Below are 21,253 nucleotides of genomic sequence, written 5' to 3'. Positions count from 1 at the left end.
TGTAATCAACATTTGCAGGTTGTTCCTAAACGCTTTCAGCACCTCAGTAATTTGAGTTTCTAAAGCTTTTATTCTGCCATTGAGGCCCGACAGGGATTGAAAATCTCGCTCCTGATCCCCCAACTTCTTGCTCAATAAGGTGACCTCATTGTCCAGATTCTGAGCACTGTTAGACTCCACCACTTTGACGTAGTCCCACATAATCTGCATGTTGTTCTCAAACTGCTCTCTCATCTGAAACAGGGAAATAAGAGAACTCATTCAACTTTATGCAAGATGGAAAGGTTCCTTCAGCCGCCATCTGTACATCTTTGAAGGTGTCTGATGTTTCACGCCTCATCTGAAGAGCTTTGTCAGTGAACTAAAGTTGTGCTGCTAACTCTGGCCCTATACATATCCCGAATGGACAGAAGTGGCAGTGCCAGACCTCTGCTCTGATAGATCCCTGCTAAGGTTGGGGGAGCAGTAGACTACTCCCTGAAGTAATCACATTGGCTTCAGGGAGTAATCAGATTATCTTGGCGGGGCAGTAGACTACTCACTGAAGTAATCAGATTAGTTTGGGGAGCAGTAGACTACTCCCGAAAGTAATACGATTAGTTTGGGGGAGCAGTAGACTACTCCCGGAGGTAATCAGATTATCTTCAGGGAGTAATCAGATTAGTTTGGGGGCGCAGTAGACTACTCCCTGAAGTAATCAGATTAGTTTGGGGAGCAGTAGACTACTCCCGGAGGTACTCAGATTATTTTAAGGGAGTAATCAGATTAGTTTGGGGGAGCAGTAGACTACTCCATGAAGTAATCAGATTAGTTTGGGGGTGCATTAGACTACTCCCAGAGGTAATCAGATTACGTAAGGGGAACAGTAGAATACTCATGAAGTAATCAGATTAGTTTGGGGGAGCACTAAACTACTCCCTGAAGTAATCACATTGGCTTCAGGGAGTAATCAGATTATCTTGGCGGGGCAGTAGACTACTCACTGAAGTAATCAGATTAGTTTGGGGGGCAGTAGACTACTCCCAAAAGTAATACGATTAGTTTGGGGGAGCAGTAGACTACTCCCGGAGGTAATCAGATTATCTTCAGGGAGTAATCAGATTAGTTTGGGGGCGCAGTAGACTACTCCCTGAAGTAATCTGATTAGTTTGGGGGCGCAGTAGACTACTCCCTGAAGTAATCAGATTAGTTTGGGGGAGCAGTAGACTACTCCCGGAGGTACTCAGATTATTTTAAGGGAGTAATCAGATTAGTTTGGGGGAGCAGTAGACTACTCCATGAAGTAATCAGATTAGTTTGGGGGTGCATTAGACTACTCCCAGAGGTAATCAGATTACTTAAGGGGAACAGTAGAATACTCATGAAGTAATCACATTAGTTTGGGGGAGCACTAAACTACTCCCTGAAGTAATCAGATTAGTTTGGGGAGCAGTAGACTACTCCCGAAAGTAATACGATTAGTTTGGGTGAGCAGTAGACAACTCCCGGAAGTAATCAAATCAGGCAGTAATCAGATTAGTTTGGGGGAGCAGTAAACTACTCCCCGAAGTAATCAGATTAGTGTGAGGGAGCAGTAAACTACTCCCTGAAGTAATCAGATTACCTTCAGGGAGCAGTCTACTGCTCCTCCAACCTTAGAACAGGGACCTATCAAAGCAGACGTCTGGCACCGCCCCCTCTCTTCATTAGCGATATATAGTTACCAGCACAACTTTCTTTCACTGACAAAGCTCTTCGGATGAGGAGCGAAACATCCGACACCTTCAAAGAGGTACACATGACGGCGTAAAAAAACTTTTCCTCGATGAACCACTCCTGTACGACTGAGAGCTGACACGTTTATGCCAGGTGAAAAGGACACTTGATGGTGTATTTAAGATGTCTCCATGTCCACGTTCAAATGCAGTTTTTTGTGTTTTATGTGAAAAAGCCAGGAAAAGATAACTAGAACATCTGAACTTTATGTGGGGGGGGGGGAGTTGGTGCAAAGTGATCATCTGACCTTGTTGAGGAGCTCCTGCTTCTGCTGCAGAGCCTCCTGCAAGATCACACACCCCCAAAAAAAGTCATTCCAGTCATCCTTCACGAAACGTCTTTTTTTTTTCGTAATAGAAGATTTGCTTCTTACCCAAATATGGTGCACCTTAGCTTTGATATCAGAAGGCAGATTGACGGCATCCTACAAAGTCGAATAAGGACACATAAAATGGTGTAACTATAACATGGAATCCAATTGATAATTAGCAATCTCGTATAAAGAGCAGCATACATACAGACGGACAACCTGTCCTAATTTGACCCTAATTCTCCTTTCCAAATGCTTTAAATGGCAGATTATCTGGATGTCTCCCAAAGCCGATTCATGCTTCTCGCATCCACATGACCAAAGCGTGCATGTGATACAGATTTCCAGACCCCTCCCCCCCTTTGTGAGATCTTAAAACTGCCAGGGTCACAATAAGGTAAATTGTGTAAAATGGCTAAACCTGAAAAGGAACCAGGCCATTGCTGGATTATTCATAGCCGGAGCATTGGGTTAAGTCCCCAAAAAATATGCGTTAGCAGGTTAGCAATAGCAGTCGAGCTATGGTTTAAAATGATGTCAATTTTATGACGATATTTTTAATGAGAAGAAGCAGCATCAACTTTGCTGTCATAGGTCACTCGTGGGGCAAAACATTGAACGCAACTATGTTTTTTTTTTGTAGGTGTGATCCAAGATGGCACATCTATGGCATCGGTTAGAATCGTTTGACATTTTTCATGACAGCTCATGATTATGTACTGACTAATTAATCAACTAAATAACTAATTAATACAATGAATCGATTAATTATTCAACTGATTAGTTGCATGGTTAATTACTTAATTAGCTCACTCACAGCCAAACGTGCAAAAAAATGTGTGCACTCCAGTGGCAGGATTTTTGTCATTGTCACTCGAATTCCAGGACCCACAGAGAATTGAGTTTTAGGAATACATAAACATTCAATGCAGCGTAATAAACTTCAGACTCTCTTCTTTCATCAATAAAGAGTTAATTCCTAAATGATATGGGTCAGGAGTTATATGAACTTGAAATGAGGGCAGCTGTCCAAAATACAATGCAATACAAACATATTGGCTTGTATATCGCTTTAACAACAGATGAAGCAGAAACAAAGCACTAACATGGAAAAAACGGAAATGTTGCCCCCTTGTGGAAAGAAAAAAAACCTTGCCAGAGGCCACGGCCAGCGCTTTATCAGCACTCAAATAAGAAAAAAACAAAACACGAACAACTTTGAGAATGGTGCTCTATGTCATATTATCAATTCCTGAATACATTTGGGAATGGCAGTGAATGCGTTCATTAATTCACTTAGTTTTAATAATCTTTTTAGAAAAGCTGTTTTTGTACAATTGCCAGCGTTTTGTGTTTTGTAATAAAGCACACTACAATGCTGAAACGACGCATTTGAGGTGCAAAAATACATTCATGCCAAAATAAATACATTAAAAAAAGAAAACAAATAAATTGACAAAAATGCAAATTAAAGACATTTTTAGAAATTTAATGAGCATGATATTCATGAGTTTCAGTTAGATTTGTTTTTTTTGTTCAAGTATTTTCACTTTTTAGTTCATAAAACTTTTTTTTCTTCTATCGTAGCTATTTCATTTATTTTGTTAGCTAAAATATGACAATTTTTTTATCACTAATTTTTGTCACCGGTTTCGGCGCAGTCAGTGCTCGATGAGACAGTTGAAATATTAGAAACATCTCTCGGTGTCAATAAAGGGGGAAAAGCGTAACTTTGCTGTTTTGATTGGCACCTCGCTAGGTAGAGGAGGCATCAAGGTTGGTCGAACGGCCTGCTGCATCAGTTTGGAGGTCGGCGAATGGGACTTGATAAGATCCGTGAAGGTGGAGAACGGGAGTAACAAGGGAGGGAGGAACCACACACCTGAGAAGAGCGGGAGAGGCAAAGAAATATGATTGAGTACGTGTCCTGCTCCATAATCGTTATTTGTTGACATGGCGTCTTTGAAAAGAGACTGCGAGTCACTTACAAGCCGCCACAACAAAGAGGAGCATGAGGACAATGCAAGTCTTCTTCGTTTGGGCGCTGACGAAAGTTCGATTTGCTGCTAGGGGGAAGAAAAGAAGAAAAAGAGTGTTGCTCGGTCTGTTAGTCTATCCAATCTGCTTTGAGAGTGTCGCAAATGTGCTCGTTTTCAGTCCATTGGTTCAATAATGCGATGGAGGACAAATGTGTGCAGATTTGACCACCTGGGGACAGATTCTGATTTTGTTTTCTCCAACTCATATTCAATTAGAAACGACATTGACTTTAGACATGTATTATGTCGGCCATTCCATGTCAATTGGAGTCGACATGACATTGTATTCTCTCGTTTTACTTATGAAATTATTATTTAATATTATATTATTATTATGTCTTTGCTCCAGGTAACTATAAGCCCCCTGACTCCCCCAAAAATAAATGAATTGGATAATTACAACAAACAAAAATCTGCGACAAATTGTAATACCCTATTTTGTTCCATTTCTTATTTATTTATTCATGTATTTGTTTATTTATTCATTCATCCATGCATTCATTGATTTGTTTAATCATTTATTCATCAATTCGTCAATTGATGTATTCGTTTATTTATTTATTTATTTATTTATTTATTTATGAGTATTTATTTATTTATTTATTTATTTATTTAGTTATTTATTCATTACTTTATGTATTTGTGTATTTATTTCTTTGATTTACTTATTTACATATTTATGTATTTATTTATGTATTTATTTATTTGTATTCATGTATTTATTAATGTGTATTTATTTATTTGTGTCCATTTATTAATGAATGTGTATTTATTTATTTATTTATTTATTTATTTATTTATGTGTCTATTTATTAAATTGTTTGTTTATGTGTATTTATGTATTTATTTATTGTTGATTTATCTATTCATTTAGTTAGTTACATAATTATTTGTACGTATGTGTATTTATTTATTTAACTAATTAATAAACTAATTAGTTAATGAATTATTTGATTATATTTATGTATTTATGTACTTATGTACAGTAAGATCAGAGCATTGTCATCAAATGGTGAGTATAGTTTTGCTTTTTTGAATGTTGCTGTGCCGATGACCATTTTGTGTTTGGGAGCCTTTGACTGAGTGAGTTGCTTGTTCTGTAGCCACAAAGGGACATAAGTCTTCTTGTGCCGGTCCCAAGCCCGGATAAATACAGAGGGTTGTGTCAGGAAGGGCATCCGACGTAAAAGCTTGGCCAAAACAAACCTGCGGATCAAACCTCTAAAGATGGAGGACACTGATTTGTTGTGGCGACCCCGTCAAGGGAAAAGCCGAAAGGAAAAGAAGACTTATTATGCTTATTTAGAAATGTGTCTTAGTTTAATTTTACAGTGTTGGAGAACACCTGCGTACCCTTTTTCCCCAATCGTAATGATGATTTCTATGATTCCTGTGCTTGCCCCGATTAAAGCATTGAGTACCAAATGTTTTAGAAACTTGCGCATGCGCACAGTCTTCCTACCAAAACAGGTCAGATGGTTTATCTTCGTAGTCACTGTTGATAGTGAGTCTAAGGAGAAGAAAAAAAAAAGAATGCAAATGTGTTATTTGACAATAAAAGTAAAATGCAGATAGGACAATGGCAAACAACCACATGCACCCACCCTTCACCCCAGAGACGGCGCTGTTGAGTCGCTGTCCATATACAACACTGGGAGATGCCGCGATATTAGTTTGACCTTTGGCGCTGGTGCTGGCGCTAGCATCGGACTTGGTGGTGGTGGTGGTGGTGGTGGTGGTGGTGGGTGTTGGAACTTTCAGGTTGATGTCCCCGCAGGTCTTATCCTGCTCTTTGAGTTCCGATCGGAGGTAGACGACAGCCTGGCCACAGTTGCGGATGCTCTCCGGAGGCGGCGGCGGAGGGGAGCGGGTGGCAGGCTGGTTTGTCGTCGATGACGACGCGGCGATCAGGGCGGGTCGGGTGGTGGCCCTTGGGGTGGCGTAGGACACGCCTCCCATGGACACGTCTGTTTTGGTGCTGAGGGAAGATCTGCGGCCTTTGAGGGAGATATTTTCAACGTCAATCTGGGATCAGTGGAGACGTTTCTTCCTTTAATAAAGTTGAACATAACCAATGGGAAGAATTGAAAGGCCCCTGTGCGCAGGGCTGGATTAACTCATTCACTGCTTGACCATGTGCAAAAATGTGTCTACTGCCGTGCCAAGGTTTTTGTCATTTTCACTCAAATTGCAGGACCCTCAGATTATTGAGTTTTAAGACTACATAAACATTTAATTTAGCGTTAAAAACCTTAGACTCTCTTCTTTTATCAGAAAAAAAGAGTTAATTCCTAAGTTATATGGGTCTGGTGTTATCTGAACTTGAAATGGGAGCGGCGGTCCAAAATACAATGCAATACATACATATTGATTTGTATAGCGGTTTAGCAACAGCTGAAGTTGGAACAAAGCGGCCTTGTGGAAGGGAAATACATTGCCAGAGGTCTGACCAGCGTTTTATTGGCACCCAAGCATGAAAAAGCAACTCAGGAATGGCGGTCTATGTCAAATTTTCAATCCCCGAATAAATTTGTGAATGACAGTGAATGCGTTAATGAAAGCTGTATTGCATTTCTTTTTGTGCAGCTCCAGCTAGTGGCTGTGTAACAGAACTATTGATTTTATATATATATATATATATATATATATATATATATATATATATATATATATATATATATATATAACAGCTATAGTTGTAACAAAGCGCTAATGCTGCCCCCTCGTGGAAGGGAAAAACATTGCCAGAGGCCTGACCAGCGCTTTATCTGCACCCCCCGCAAGAAAAAAACAAAACCCGAACATGACTTTTCAATTCCTGAATAAATTGAGTTAAAGAGCAGAGAGGTTCTAAAATACATGTTTGGCTTGAATTATGAATGTTGTTGCTATGAGACAGCATTTCGGTTTTTAACAATTTGTTAATGTTATTTTTTTAGATATGTATGCACAAGCTAAATTGTCTAGAAGCACACGGGTAACGGCATATTTATGTCATACAACGAACCTTTGGTGGAAGGCGATTGTAAGCTGGTGGAACTGGTGGAGGCAAATGAGGCAGCCTTGCGCGTCCCCACTTTTTTCTTGAAAACCCTGTGGGGGGAAAAAAGAGCGCCTGGTCATTAAAAACACAACTGGAAAAAAAACTGCGCCACTGTCACTCACTTGACAGGGTTCTCTCGGTATGAAATGTTCACGCTACTCGAGTCGGATTCATCATCCGAGTTGTAGTAGCCGGTGGAGGCCAAGCGACAGCTCCTACGAGACATGACTGAAAGAAAGACAAAGTTATATAAGTCGTGGGACAACACCAGTGATGCGGACAAGCATTTAGCCACACATTTTTTTGTATGGTGAAAATTATTTTTTGTTTTGTACGAGTCAATAAAATTCCCTTAAGTCACCCACTAAATAAACCACAATACAAGCCTCCATCTTCCCATTTATTTCGCGCTTCGTTTCAACTTTTACCATAGAGACGGTTAAGACAACTAAACGGGCAAGCAAGTGACTTATGTCAGAAATGAGCAGCGGCAGATGTGACGAAAGGAAGTTGCGGTGACCTACGTGCCCCCCAAATATCAGCACAGGAAGTTTGTGTGAAAGATCAACTTGATACAAGTCATGATGATAGCGTTTCAGGGCGGGATGATTACATTAGAAAGACTAAAGAGTCACAACATAAAGCCTGGCGGGCATCTGCGCCCATAGAAATTATTTGACGACAGTATTGCAGCATATTGCCTTTGTTTTTGCTCTTTGAGGCGGAGGAGTTGTTGCCATAGTGCCCGTCCGTGTATGTTGCATCAATTGTTTCAAGCCCTGCACAATGACTTGACCAAAACTGAAAACAAGAACCCTTGAGCGCATTTCAATAGGGTTTGGGGAACAGAGGAAAGCGGACGGGGGTTACCTGGATGTAATTCTTTCAAATCCTCTTTCATACTTGAAATGTTATTTTGAGTGGAATTTAGCTCAGCATTTCTTTCCTTATATCTACAGTCAAACCTCTACGTCTCGGTTCTCGACCAATTTGGTTTTCAATGAAAAATGTTGTGTTTTTCTTTATGCCTCGGTTTACAACTGAAAATTGGTTCTTGACCAAACTGAGCGCACTTGAATGCACCACTCGACTCCCCTCCGCTTCCTTGTATGTCACTTCCTTCTGTCATGTCTCAATGTGATCGACACATTATTCTCATGTAACGTTCCATTGTGAGCAGGCATGTTTGTATTGTTCAATCACGGTAAATAAATAAAAAATACACATTGATTACATTGATTGTAATGGGAAACGTTTTAGTTTTCGACCAAGTTTCTGGAATGGATTATGGTCAAAATCCGAGGTTTGACCGTGTTTTTTTTATCTTAAACTGCATTTTTCCCTCCCTTTAAATTTATGACTATTGCTCTGAAAACCTGTATTTCCTTTAAACCATATTAATTTTTCTATCCATTCATATTCAGCAGCTCCTGTATTTTGTTTTTCTACTTATTTCTTTCCTTTCCTCTTACTTTGATAACTTTGCTGCTGTGAAATGTAAATTTCTCCACTGCGAGACAAGTAAAGGTACATCCAATCCAATCCAATAAAACATGGCTTTAATGTCAAACATATCAACACAATTCTTGAAAATATGAAAGCTAAAAAATTCACAGATTTTCGTAATGACACAATTTTAATTTCGAAAATACACAACTTTTTTTTTTATCTCGAGAGTATAATAAATAAATAATTCAAGTCCACGGCAATGTTTTTGTTCCTCAAATATATTTTTATCCCACCTCCCCCTTAAAAAAGTCCTTGCACTTCAGGGGGAAAAGCGTTTTTCGAGATTGCAATAACACTGCTCCATCGCTTGGGAACGAGTTTTTGTTAACTTTAAATAGGACCATGAGTAAACAAGGCGATTGACGGGGTGACATCATTCGCATTGTCACCAAGTACAAGATGCATTCATAAGGTGTATAGATATATTTCAGCACGTCATTAAAGGGGCGCATTAAAAGCAAAGGATTCATAAAATGTTTTAAGCATCGGTGATTACTTGAATTATAAATTGCCAGCTCGCTAGTTACCAGCTCGCTAAACGATACAAAAGTAACGAACCAATGAAACACTAAAATAGTTTAAAAAAAGGTGCATTTTGACTTTTTAAGTGATCAACGTGACGTGAGCGTTTGTCACAACTTACCTCAAATAGTGGAATGATCTTTTGTAAATTGCGAATTACGAATTTTGACAGATCTCCAGTTAAGATGAAACAGCATCAATAGAGAACAACGTCCTGTAAGAGTTTTCAAAATAAAACTACGTAGACATCATGTAGCTATTTCCAGAGGACTGCATAGCGTTAAAAGAACATCTTCGCGACCAATATTTTTGTTTTGTAATGACTCTAAAACGTCATCGTTTTATACAATCAGACAAAGCCATTCGACGTGAACGTCGTCATAAAATATGACAGCGTTTGTGGTGCGTGACAATCATTTTGGAAACTTGACGCACTCTGTCGACGATCACAACGAAATTCAACAATGTTGCTCAGTTGTAGTTTAATTTTTAAACACACGATGGCAGCATCGGCCCGTCAGTCACATTGTACTCAGACATTGTCAGGTAGAAAAAGATGAAAATGTACAGTTCAACCTCTCGGAGAAATACTTTCAAAAATACAAATTCATGAAATGTGTTATTCATTAATTATTTAAATATTTATCTTAGTTATAAAACCCAAAACACAATACCTAATCAAGTCAAAGTCAGCTTTATTGTCAAATATGCTAATACGCATGACATACAGCACAGATGAAATTACTGTCCTCTCGGACCCAGCATGCAAGGCACTTATAATGACTTTAACAAACATAATTAACATGAAAACGCCAATTTGCCGGGAGAGGGGAGCCGCCGCGTCTTAGTGTTTCATAATAAATGAATAAATCAATAAAAAAAGTTCCCAAGTTTAGAGAATATGCAGGTGATCCACCACCAAAAAGCATGGACATAAATAAAACCAAAATTCGAAACAGGCAGGCAAAAAAACAAACGATAATCCCCTTGAGTAGCCCAAAATAAACCCAAACGTGGCTTATCAACAGGCAAACAAACAGCAAGAGACCCAGTTTCCTCCCTTTTCGAAAAGGGGGAGGAAAAAGCTCTGAAATGTGGCTGGTATGTCCTGATTGTTACATATTTGATAATCGCAAAAGGGTCGGGAGAGTTATTGGCAACGTGGACTCTTCCCCCCCTCTTTGGTTCAAGCGTTGTCGAATGTATACACACTGTATTTGTGTTTATGCCTGTGGAAGCCATTGTCTTGTGTCTTGTTATCGTTATGCAGCAGTTTCCTCTGTCTGGCCTGGCCCGAGCCAGAAGGCGACGCAATGGCAGGATTTGACTCCATAATCGGCTTCTTAACAATGAGAAGGCCCGATAGGCTCATCACTTAAGGAGTTTACGGGGGTAGTTGATATTTTGCTGTCTTTCATGTGTGCCACTTGCATTTTTTTTCCGGTTGTACGCTGACAACACCCAAGTGCATACGCAACCCCTCCCACACTGCTTATCTGCCAGGCGACTGGCCCAGACACAACCGTCCGCCGTGCAACGCAAACACACACAGACACTAATGCAGACGGCCCCATTTCTGACCTGAAGTCAGTCAGCTGGAATGTGATCAAAATAGAGTGAGTGGGTGTGCGTGCCTCTTTGTCTGAGAGTGAGAAAGTGAGAGAGAGGGAGAGAGAGAGAGAGGAAAAGTGACAGAAGTCACAAAGTTCAAGTTTAAAAGACACACAGACAATGAAAACGGAACAAGGAACAATGTCTGCCAGAAAGCGACTATTATGAGCACTCACACACTACTGTTCCTCTCTCACACAGATACACACTATCTCTTGTGCCTTTTTTCATATACTCTCAACACTCTCAACATTTCTCAGTCGCCCTCCACCACCCCACATCATCATCCCATACACACTCTCTCCCTCCCTCTCAAAATCTAATGTAACAACACACACTCTCACACATTTTGCAAAGCTACACATACACAGCTATCTTATCAGCACCGAAGGTGTGTACATTGATTTCAAAATTCAATTACCGTCAAGCATACGGCAGCTTTTTGTGAGCACATTACTCACAAGTCTGCTCCCGTGATGCCGTGTTTTTCATTAAGGAGGGCGTCGATTAAGATTTGACACGCCAACATCATCATTTCCATTTGAGATAATGAGTCACAATGAGGAAAATCTCCCATTTTCATTCCTTCCCTGGAGATATCAAACTCTGCTTTTTTATTGTTGCACTTCTTTTGAGAAAAAAACAAAACAAAACAAAACGTTGCATGATGTGTTAACAGTATGGTCGATTTTTCTCAAGATTCCAAAAAACAGGAGGTCGTTTGTTATTTACGCAACATTACCGTTCAAGCTTCAGCAAGCTAACGTACCCGCTTTGTTTCACTCGTTCTTCTAGGTCACATTGACTGAATATTTTATAGGAAATGTCCGGTGAGAATCATAAATTTGACGCTGAGACCCGTTATGGCGATCACGCGCAGACAAATTAGCTGCTGAGATTTGACAGTGCGGCCATGCAGAAGACATTTGAATCCGAATATTTGTTTGGAAATGCTAAAATGTTTATCTGACAGCAAATTCCAATTGCTGACACCTGACCACATTTCTCAGGGCTAAGTCAAGGATATGACCAGTCAATTGTTGATAGGGTTGCCGTGGTAGCGGATGCCCCCCTCCATCTCTACCAACCCCCACAAAGAAAGCGTAGCGGATTTTACAAAAAAGAAATAAACCTGAGGTGGACAAGGGGGGAGGGCATTTCCAGCCTTGAGGCAGGTTTTCCCCCTCTGTGGAAGATGACTAAATATGACCCGTGTTAAGTTGTGGAATATACATAAACAGGATCTCATCACAAACAGCTGCCCCCCCCCCAAAAAAAAAACAAGGAAAGGGGAAATAAAACATATGTCATTATTTACTCAATAAAATATTTTTTATGAATTATGGCTGAAATGTGTGAGCTAGTTAGATCGATGGTTATATGATAGCTTGCTAGCTAGCTATACTTAGCTAAATAACTGACTAGCTAACTAGCTAGTCAGCCCAATTGGATTTCATATGGATATACTCTGAATAGCTAGCTAGTTAGCTCGATGGACATAAGGATATATGGATAGCTAGCTAGCTAGGTGGATAGATGGATAGCTAGCTAATAATACTAATAATTGTTATTATTCTTATTATTTCCCAAACACGGATAAATACAGAGGGTTGTGTCAGGAAGGGCATCCGGCGTAAAAGTTTAGTCAAAACAAACATGTGAATCAAATCTCTGAAGATCGAGGAAACTGATTCGTTGTGGCGACACTTGAAGGGAAAAGCCGAAAGGAAAAGATGATTTAATTGGTATCAGAAAACCAAACCAAATTTTAAAAAAATTATATTGTTATTATCCATCCATCCATTTTCCGTACCGCTTATTCCTCATTAGGGTCACGGGGGTTGCTGGAGCCTATCTCAGCTGTCTTCGGGCATGAGGCGGGGGACACCCTGAATTGGTTGCCAGCCAATCGCAGGGCACACAAAGACAAACAACAGTCACTCTCACACTTAGGGATAATTTTCTTCAATCTGCCTGCCATGCATGTTTTTGGAATGTGGGAGGACCCGGAGAAGGCCCACGCGGGCCCGGGCAGAGCATGCATGCTCCACACAGGGAGGCCGGACCGGGACGCGAGCCGGCGACCTCTGCACTGTGAAGCCGGTGTGCTAACCACTTGACTACCGGGCCGCGTTATTATTATTATTATTATTATTATTATTATTATTATTATTATTATTATTATTATTATTATTATTATTATTATTATTATTATTATTATTATTATTATTATTATTATTTAAATTGTGTTTATTGCTCTGATATGAATGAATTACCAAACACATCAGGGAAATTGTTAGACTCGCCTAAGCAAGAAGCAATGCCCGCGAAATTTTTTAGATGTCATACACTGATCGTACTGTTCTACTGCAGGTACTGATAAATGCTGTTATGCTTGATAAAGCGTTCCTCCATTTTAATTCATCCAAGACGGTCATATTATAGTGTGTTGCTTTTCTCGACTGACTGAATGAGTGACTGGCTTATTGATTGACGCACACAATCTGGGTCATGAGCAGAGTTCAAGTGACTGGCAGCAACAGCATGACCCACGTCTTAATCTGTTCAGCCCCTCGTGGTCAATCCTAAACTCTCGGGTGACCCATGTGACAGCAGCAACAGCAGCAGCAGCATCATCAGCAGATTTAATCCCGTCTCTATCCAGCGAGACTGTGAGCTCACCGCGGTGATGTCATGGCCAGTGAGTCACTGGAGTCGCTCAAGGCAAGGGAGTGAAATGTTATGGTAAGAGACGTGCGTCGGGTCCCAATCGTCACAAAAGGCTTGACTGAGTGTTATCACGCTGACTCCACAAAGCATTCTTGCAGCTTCAAAACAAGACTCCGTCAGAACTGAGGTTGCCACCGGCTTCTTACATGGAGCGCCGCAGATCTCTTACATCGCTAGGACACCACTTTATTTTGATCAAGCAAGCATCGGTACTTAATAAATAGCACACATATAAGTAATATAAGTAAATAAACAGACAAAGACAATAAACAAAGAAAAAAATACTAAACATACCTAGATAAATAACTACATACATAAATAAATATCACACATACAAATAAACAAAATACATACATAAATAAATAAATAAATAAATTGCAACATAAAAATAAATGAATGAATGAATGAATGTGCGGATAAATGAATGCATGAATAAATGAATGTGTGAATAAATGAGTGTGAATTAATGAGTGCATGAATAAATGAGTATGAATACATGAATACATACATACATACTGTACATGAATACATACATACATGAATACAGTGAGACCTCAACCTACGATCTTAATTGGTTCCCAGACAGAGTGTGTAAGGCGAAAAGTGTGTATCTCAAAAAAAAATTCCCATAGGAAACCATTAAAATGGGAATAATCCGTTCCCGGGTTTCCATAAAACATACTTTTCAACTAAATAAGCCTTAAAACTACACACAACAAATGTGCTATTGTATTGTAATGAAAGAAATACACTGCATTGTATCATAGTCACTTTATTTGCATTTGTGATGCTCATTTATGGCTTGATGGAATGGCGTTGGAGGTCGAAAGTCAAACGGAATTGCTGTTTGGAAAGAGAGGACTGTAGGACATAAGGACTGTAAAGAAATACACTGTGCTGTAAAATAAAGTTTTATTTACCTTTTTGATGGTCGTTGATGGCTTATGGAAGGAGAGTCACCTTCCATAAGGACTGTTGGTAACTTAACCGGTCGTGTGCTTCCGCTGAAGATCACTCCGCCAGCCGTGGTGGGGGTGTATTATGAAAATAGTGCTTATTATAAGGTTTAATTTTCAGAAATGTGAAGTTTGTAAGACGAAAAGTTTGTAAGATAAGGTGTTTGTAAGTTGAGGTCTCACTGTACATACAGACATACACACACGCACACACACACCTAATTGTTTGCAACCCCTGCTCTAAAGCAACTGACTCCCTCACCCCCCAACTTACATTTAATGAATTATCAAATGATGATTCAAACCGAAGACAGACACTCAAAAAGTGAGATCAATCATTCATTTTAAATAAAAAAACAGGAAACATCTTGATCATTTGCTTAGCAAAGAAAGGTAATCATTCCATATGAACAAGTTGTTCCATCTGTGTGACTCACTGGAAGTCAATTCAGACGTTATAAATGACATTGTTTCCTCAGGAGGACCTGGATTGTGCTCCACAGTTTCTCGGTCGCGCATTGTCAATAATTAACCAAAGTCTCCCCTTAGTCTCGCCGTGGGGTAAAATTCTTTGTCAGTGACATCACAGCGGTGAGAAATACGGTGAATTTCGCATCGAAAAAGGTCCCCACAAGGACAAACAGTGTTTTCCTGTACGTCGGCTTCCTGATATTGTGTTGCAATGAGTTGGCCGGTACTTCAGACCACATCATTGCGCCTTTTATAACGCCATCCAAGTATCAGTGTTGCTCTGATGAGAATTTGAACACGAACACGGTAGCAATGAAAATAAAAAATACTTAAAAATAAGCAAACAACTAAGCAAATAAATAAATACACAGATAAATAAATAAATAAATAAATAAATAAATAAACAAATGGGACGACTAAATAAATAAGCAAAAACTAGATAAATAAATGTTAATAAATACAAAACAGGTACAACCAAATAAATACATAAATAAGCAAACAACTGAGTAAGAACTTAAATAAATAAATAAATAAATACATAAATAAATCAGCATAAACTAATTAAATGAATACATACATAAGCAAAAATGAACTAACTAAATAAATAAGCAAACAACTACATAACTTTCATAATAAATACTCAAATAAATAAATATACACAAAAAATAAAATAAATAAATACACAAAGGATAGCACTTTTATTTCCACGTTACTGTTTGCACGCTGTTGTTTTGTCTCCGTCTGTGGCCATGTGAGTCAGAGCTTCAGAACGAGACGACTCTTCTGGTGCGGAGTCGGACAACTGTTAATGTGTTGATGGACACGCCCATGTCTAAACGCAATGAGGTGTTCATAATGATGGAACCTTGCTCACGTCAAAGACACTGTGTCGAGAGGGCAAAGTTTTTTGTAGTTTAAAAAAATGAACGGAAATAAACAAAAATTATTTTTTTGGAAGTCAAAACCAAGCTGCCTTTAAAATCTCAAAACCAAATTAAAGTACATTCTGGGCCATGCGTTTTAATGGGCAGGCGCAGGTACGCTGGGCTAATAAAAACGGTGCATTTTAACTCATTCACTGCCAGACGATGTGCAAAAATGTGTTATCTCCAATGTATACAAGAGTTAATTCCTAAATGATATGGGTCTGGAGTTATGAGCTTGAAATGGGGGCGGCTGTACAAAATACAATACAATACATACATATTAATTTATAACGCACTTTAACAACAGCTGAAGCTGTAAGAAAGCGCCAACATGTACAAAAAGCAAATGCTGCCCCTTCGTGGGAGGGGAAAAACATTGCCAGATGTCTGACCTGCGCATTATCGGCACCCCTCCACAAGAAAAAAACAAAACAACGTCTGTCTACGGTTACACTTTTCAATACCCTTAGCATACATTGATCTATCAAGTCTGGTCATATTATTATTAATCATATTTAATACATTTTCAAAAATCACAGTGCCCTGCTCTGTGAGGCTAATATGCTAACCGCCGTGCTGCTTGATCATTTTGCATTCTTTCCAAAAATAAATAAATAAATAAAATGTTGGCAGCGGTTGTGGTTTGACAGGAAAAGAGAAGTAGGAAGCAAGCGGTGTGCTGCCATTCATATACATATCAACCTTGTGTGTTTCACTTCATATTGTCTGTGCTTATTCGTCCATCATGTCCAGCTGCTTGTGTTTTGATTTTCACTTGTTAGCTAGCTCGGCTGCTCCCTGAACTGAGGCGAACGACACACTTTCCAACACTCATCGCACACACACACACACGCAAAGGCAAAAAACAATCATCGCAAGCGAATTAGACTGTTGAATGATGTGTCGGGAAACATCCGACGCTCACTTCAAATTCAGACTAATCACATGCGATTGGTTTTTACAGGGTATTATTATGAAATAATAACCTTTCCATACAGAATAAACAAATTGCATTCAAATTCAAGTTTAACTCATTCACTGCCAGACAATGTGCAAAAAGGTGTCCATTCCAGTGTCAGGGTTTTTGTCAAAGTAACTCGAATTCCAGGACCCACATAATACTGACTTTTCAGACTGCATAAACATTCAATGCAGCGTAATTCAATGCAGCGGAAGAAACCTTAGACTCTCTTCTTTCCTCAAATGAAAAATAGTTGATTCCTAAATGAAATGAGTCTGGAGTTATATGAGCGTGAAATGAGGGCTGCTGTACAAAATACAATACAATTGCTTTATATAGCACTTTAAAGACAGCTGAAGCTGGAACAAAGTGCTAACATGGAAAAGAAGGAAATGCTGCCCCCTTGTGGAAAACAAAAAAACATGGCCAGAGGTCTGGCCAGCGCTTTAACGGCACAGAAGCAAAAAAAAAAAAAACGAACCAATTCGGGAATGGCGCTTCTACATCATATTTTCAATACCCGAATAAAATTCGTGAATGGCAGTGAATGAGTCTAGGAGATTCAGCGTACACCTGCCTCTTTTGAAATAGTCTCTGATCAACCACAAATAAAGTTCAGCTGTTCCAGTAAGCGACATCATTTTATCATCGCCAACATTGATGATTGACATAAAAGGTTGACATATATTTCGATGTACCATAAGTTTGGTATACACTTTCATTGCTTTGCGGATGACACCCAGCTTTATCTTTCCAGCAAACCCGACGCCTCTCTTCCTTCCACCTTGTTCCCTTTCACTCTGCCTCTCTGAAATTAAACCCTGGTTTAACCCATAACTTTGTCCAACTTAACAGTGAAAAAAATGAAATTCTCCTCGTTGGTACCAAATCCACCTAGAGCAAAGCTAGGAGTTTCTCTCTCACTATTGACAATTTGACAGTTTCTCCCTCCCATCAGGTCAAAACAGCACACTATCTTTCCACTCCCATATAAATAACTTAACCCGATCTGCGTACTTCCACCTACGCGATATCAATCGTCTATGCCCGTCTCTCACACCTCAAACCACTGCTATCCTCGTTCATAGTCTTGTCACCTCCCGGATAGACTATTCCAATTCACTTCACCCTCTCGTTCCCTCAGATCCTCTTCCTCCCTCCGCCTCTGTGTGCCCCCCTGCCCGTCTCAGCACGATGGGTGACAGAGCCTTCAGCTGCTCTGCCCCCAAACTTTGGAACTCACTTCCTCCCAACATTCGTAACATCGATTCTCTTCCCACCTTCAAGTCCCATCTCAAAACCCACTTATTTAAAGTAGCATTTTCTGTGTAGCTCTTTCTCTTGTTTCTTTCTATTTATAATTGTTTTTTATTTATTGTATTCTATTTTGTGATTGTATTTTATTTCTTATATTACCTATGCTTGTCTGTGACTGTAAAGTGTCCTTGTTAGCTTTGAAAGGGGCTTAAAATAAAATGTATTATTATTATTATTATATAAGGGCTCTGTGCCGTGAATACATCCATTGGATTTGTAGCATATGTCACACCGCTACATAATATTGCGACAGTGTTGTAAAGCAGCGGTGACATCACGCCAGCAAGTAGACGAAGATGGTGGCACAATAAAGACATTGACAAAGCAAGTCTTCTCCTCTCGTTCCTTCGGACATTTTTTTAATTTTATGCTAATGGTATGTTAAGCGAAATGTACAATTTTTATTTTGTGATGAGTAAGCATTGCAAAATGAAGAGACTGAGTAAATAAATAGTTTGGGAAATATTGTACTGAAGGAGAAATGTTCGAGCTAGCTATCTAGCTAGCTCCATTTGCTATCTAGGAGGCTAGCAATCTGTCTAGCTAGGTAGCTATTAGCTATTTCAGTTACATTCAAGTTGAGTGAACGCTGGCGCGTGTGGCTGCCGCTGCTCACCCACAGAAAAACTTATCCTGCGACCTTGAGAGTTTGGATTGGATGTAGCTTTATTCGTCTCGCAGTGGATTTGAATGGCACTTATGAATGTAACGTATTATTATTATTATTATTATTATTATTATTATTATTATTATTATTATTATTATTATTATTATTATTATGTAGAGGTTGAGAATTAGGTAAGTGAAGGGTGACCAGACGGCAACGTAATCTTGATGTGCCGATATTGGGGGGGGGCGGGAAGGTGTGTTGAAAAGAAAAACAAAAATACAAGGCCAAGAAGATTATCCTGATAGGGATTGCATAATCTCAATTTGAGTGAGTGAGTGAGTGAGTGAGTTTTATGGCGAACAGACGGTGCAATTAGTCACCCTCTCCGATGCCTCTTAGCTGAGAGCTGACACGTCACATCAGACATGTCGCACACATAACGTGCAATACAAACACGCACACGCCCTCACGCTCACTCTTACTTTACCGTCATGCTCTCACGTGCGGTTAAGGTTGGACATATTGGATCAAACGACATCACGCATAAAACATTCATACGCTATTGGCGACAGCTCACTCACATGCAGACGAACTCACCGGAGTTACAGAGCGATCCTGCGATCACATTTGACTCACCCGGCCGACGATACGTCCTCTGAGGGCACACAAGCAAACGTCACAGATGTGACAGTTCAGTAATCAGAAAACAGAATGGAGTTTATAAGGCAAGCATGTTCAATAAAATACAGAGAATGTACAGTATTTTCTGGAATATAAAGTGCACCTTTAACGATTGACAAATTTTAAAACGTTTTTCATACATAAGGCGCACCGCATTATAAGGGGCACCTTCAATGAATTACATGTTTTAAAATGTTTTCCATACATAAAGCGCACTGGATTATGCGGCTCATGGTCAGTTTTTAGGTGAGGTTTACAGTGCTGAAAATGCGGTACTTTACAAGGTCACATACCGTCAAGGGAAGATGAAATTCTAAATGTAGAATATTTATATAAATTGAGGTTGTTCTGGAGATAAATGGTTTGGGGTCAAATTGTTGCCATCAAAAAAAAAAAAAAAACAAACAAACAAAGGCACAGTCTGGTTTAAAACGTTAACTCCTTCACTGCCATATAAAAACTTGTGACTGATGATTGATGACCTGTGATGATGATGATGATGATTATTATTATTATTATTATTATTATTATTATTATTATTATTCACAAATGTATTCGAGAATTGATAATATGACATAGAGCGACATGTCGAAGTTGTTCGTGTTTTATTTTTTTCTTATTTGAGTGCCGATAAAGTGCTGGCCATGGCCTCTGGCAAGGTTTTTTTTCCTTTCACAAGGGGCAGCATTCCCCTTTTTTCCATGTTAGCGCTTTGTTCCTGCTTCATATGTTGTTAAAGCGCTATATTAACCAATATGTATGTATTGCATTGTTTTTTGGACAGCCACCCTCATTTCAAGCTCATATAACTCCAGACCCATATAATTTAGGAATTAACTCTTTTGATTTATTATTATTATTATTGAATGAAAGAAGAGAGTCTAAGGTTTCTTATGCTGTTTGAATGTTAATGTAATAACTCAATATTCTGTGGGTCCTGGAATTCGAGTGACAATGACCAAAAACCTGGCATGGCAGTTGTCACATTTTTGCACATCATCTGCCAATGAATGAGTTAATGTAGCACCTTTCTGCCACATTTGAGGACATCGTAAACTTAACTCAACATGAAAACATGTGATATGCAGATCACTAAAATGTGTGATAAAATGGGACTACGACAGGTCAACCGTGATAGAGCGGGGGAATAATAATAATAATAATAATAATAATAATAATAATAATAATAATAATAATAATGATGATAATAATAATAATAATAATACATTACATTTTAAGCGCCTTTCAAAGCTCTCAAGGACACTTTACAGTCACAGTCAAGCATAGGTACTATAATAAATAAAATACAATCACAAATAGAATACAATAAATAAGATACGATTATAAATAGAAAAAAGAGAGAGAGCTACACAGAAAATGCAATTTTAAATAGTTGGGTTTTGAGATGGGACTTGAAGGTGGGAAGAGAATCAATGTTACGAATGTTGGGAGGAAGTGAGTTCCAAAGTTTGGGGGCAGAGCAGCTGAAGGCTCTGTCACCCATCGTGCTGAGACGGGCAGGGGGGCACACAGAGGCGGAGGGAGGATGCATACGGCCAATTGAGGAGGCTGGGGTAGTAAATACATGAAAAAATAATAAACACATGCTAAACTGCTAAATCTGATGAATCTCGTCTATAGGTGAAATCTTTTTACTAACTTTGAACTCAACTCATCATGGCGCAGACGTCCTGAAAGGTTTCAAGAACACTTATAATCACTTCCGTAGGAAACATAACACATGGCCAGCTGCCCTGTTGAAGATCACGATTACTATGATTATGGGATTTAGGAGATTAAAACACACCTGTG

General features: G+C 39.2%; 1 protein-coding gene across 4 annotated transcripts in view; it reads right to left on the bottom strand.

The window, feature by feature from the left end:
- sun2 (Sad1 and UNC84 domain containing 2) overlaps positions 1 to 19,382 on the bottom strand; it is a 30,403-nt gene extending 11,021 nt beyond the window's left edge. For 3 of the 4 annotated variants that reach the window (XM_089007262.1, XM_089007263.1, XM_089007260.1), the window contains exons 1-10: positions 9,300 to 9,454; positions 7,270 to 7,375; positions 7,112 to 7,197; positions 5,709 to 6,101; positions 5,567 to 5,614; positions 4,054 to 4,131; positions 3,817 to 3,947; positions 2,129 to 2,179; positions 2,003 to 2,038; positions 43 to 234 (exon numbers count right to left, since the gene is read on the bottom strand). In XM_089007262.1, the coding sequence (XP_088863388.1) occupies positions 43 to 234; positions 2,003 to 2,038; positions 2,129 to 2,179; positions 3,817 to 3,947; positions 4,054 to 4,131; positions 5,567 to 5,614; positions 5,709 to 6,101; positions 7,112 to 7,197; positions 7,270 to 7,373 (1,119 nt within the window). In that variant the 5' untranslated portion in view covers positions 7,374 to 7,375; positions 9,300 to 9,454. Of the gene's footprint in view, positions 1 to 42; positions 235 to 2,002; positions 2,039 to 2,128; positions 2,180 to 3,816; positions 3,948 to 4,053; positions 4,132 to 5,566; positions 5,615 to 5,708; positions 6,102 to 7,111; positions 7,198 to 7,269; positions 7,376 to 9,299; positions 9,455 to 19,357 lie in introns of those variants that run through there. The other variant, XM_089007261.1, reaches the window with a different exon arrangement.
- Positions 19,383 to 21,253: the final 1,871 nt, after the last annotated feature.

Source organism: Hippocampus bargibanti, linkage group LG10 (assembly GCF_051943395.1).
Source record: "Hippocampus bargibanti isolate YZ-2025 linkage group LG10, ASM5194339v1, whole genome shotgun sequence".
Lineage (NCBI taxonomy): Eukaryota > Metazoa > Chordata > Actinopteri > Syngnathiformes > Syngnathidae > Hippocampus > Hippocampus bargibanti.
Note: the sequence above shows the minus strand (reverse complement) of the source record. Positions and strands in the feature narration are given on the sequence as shown.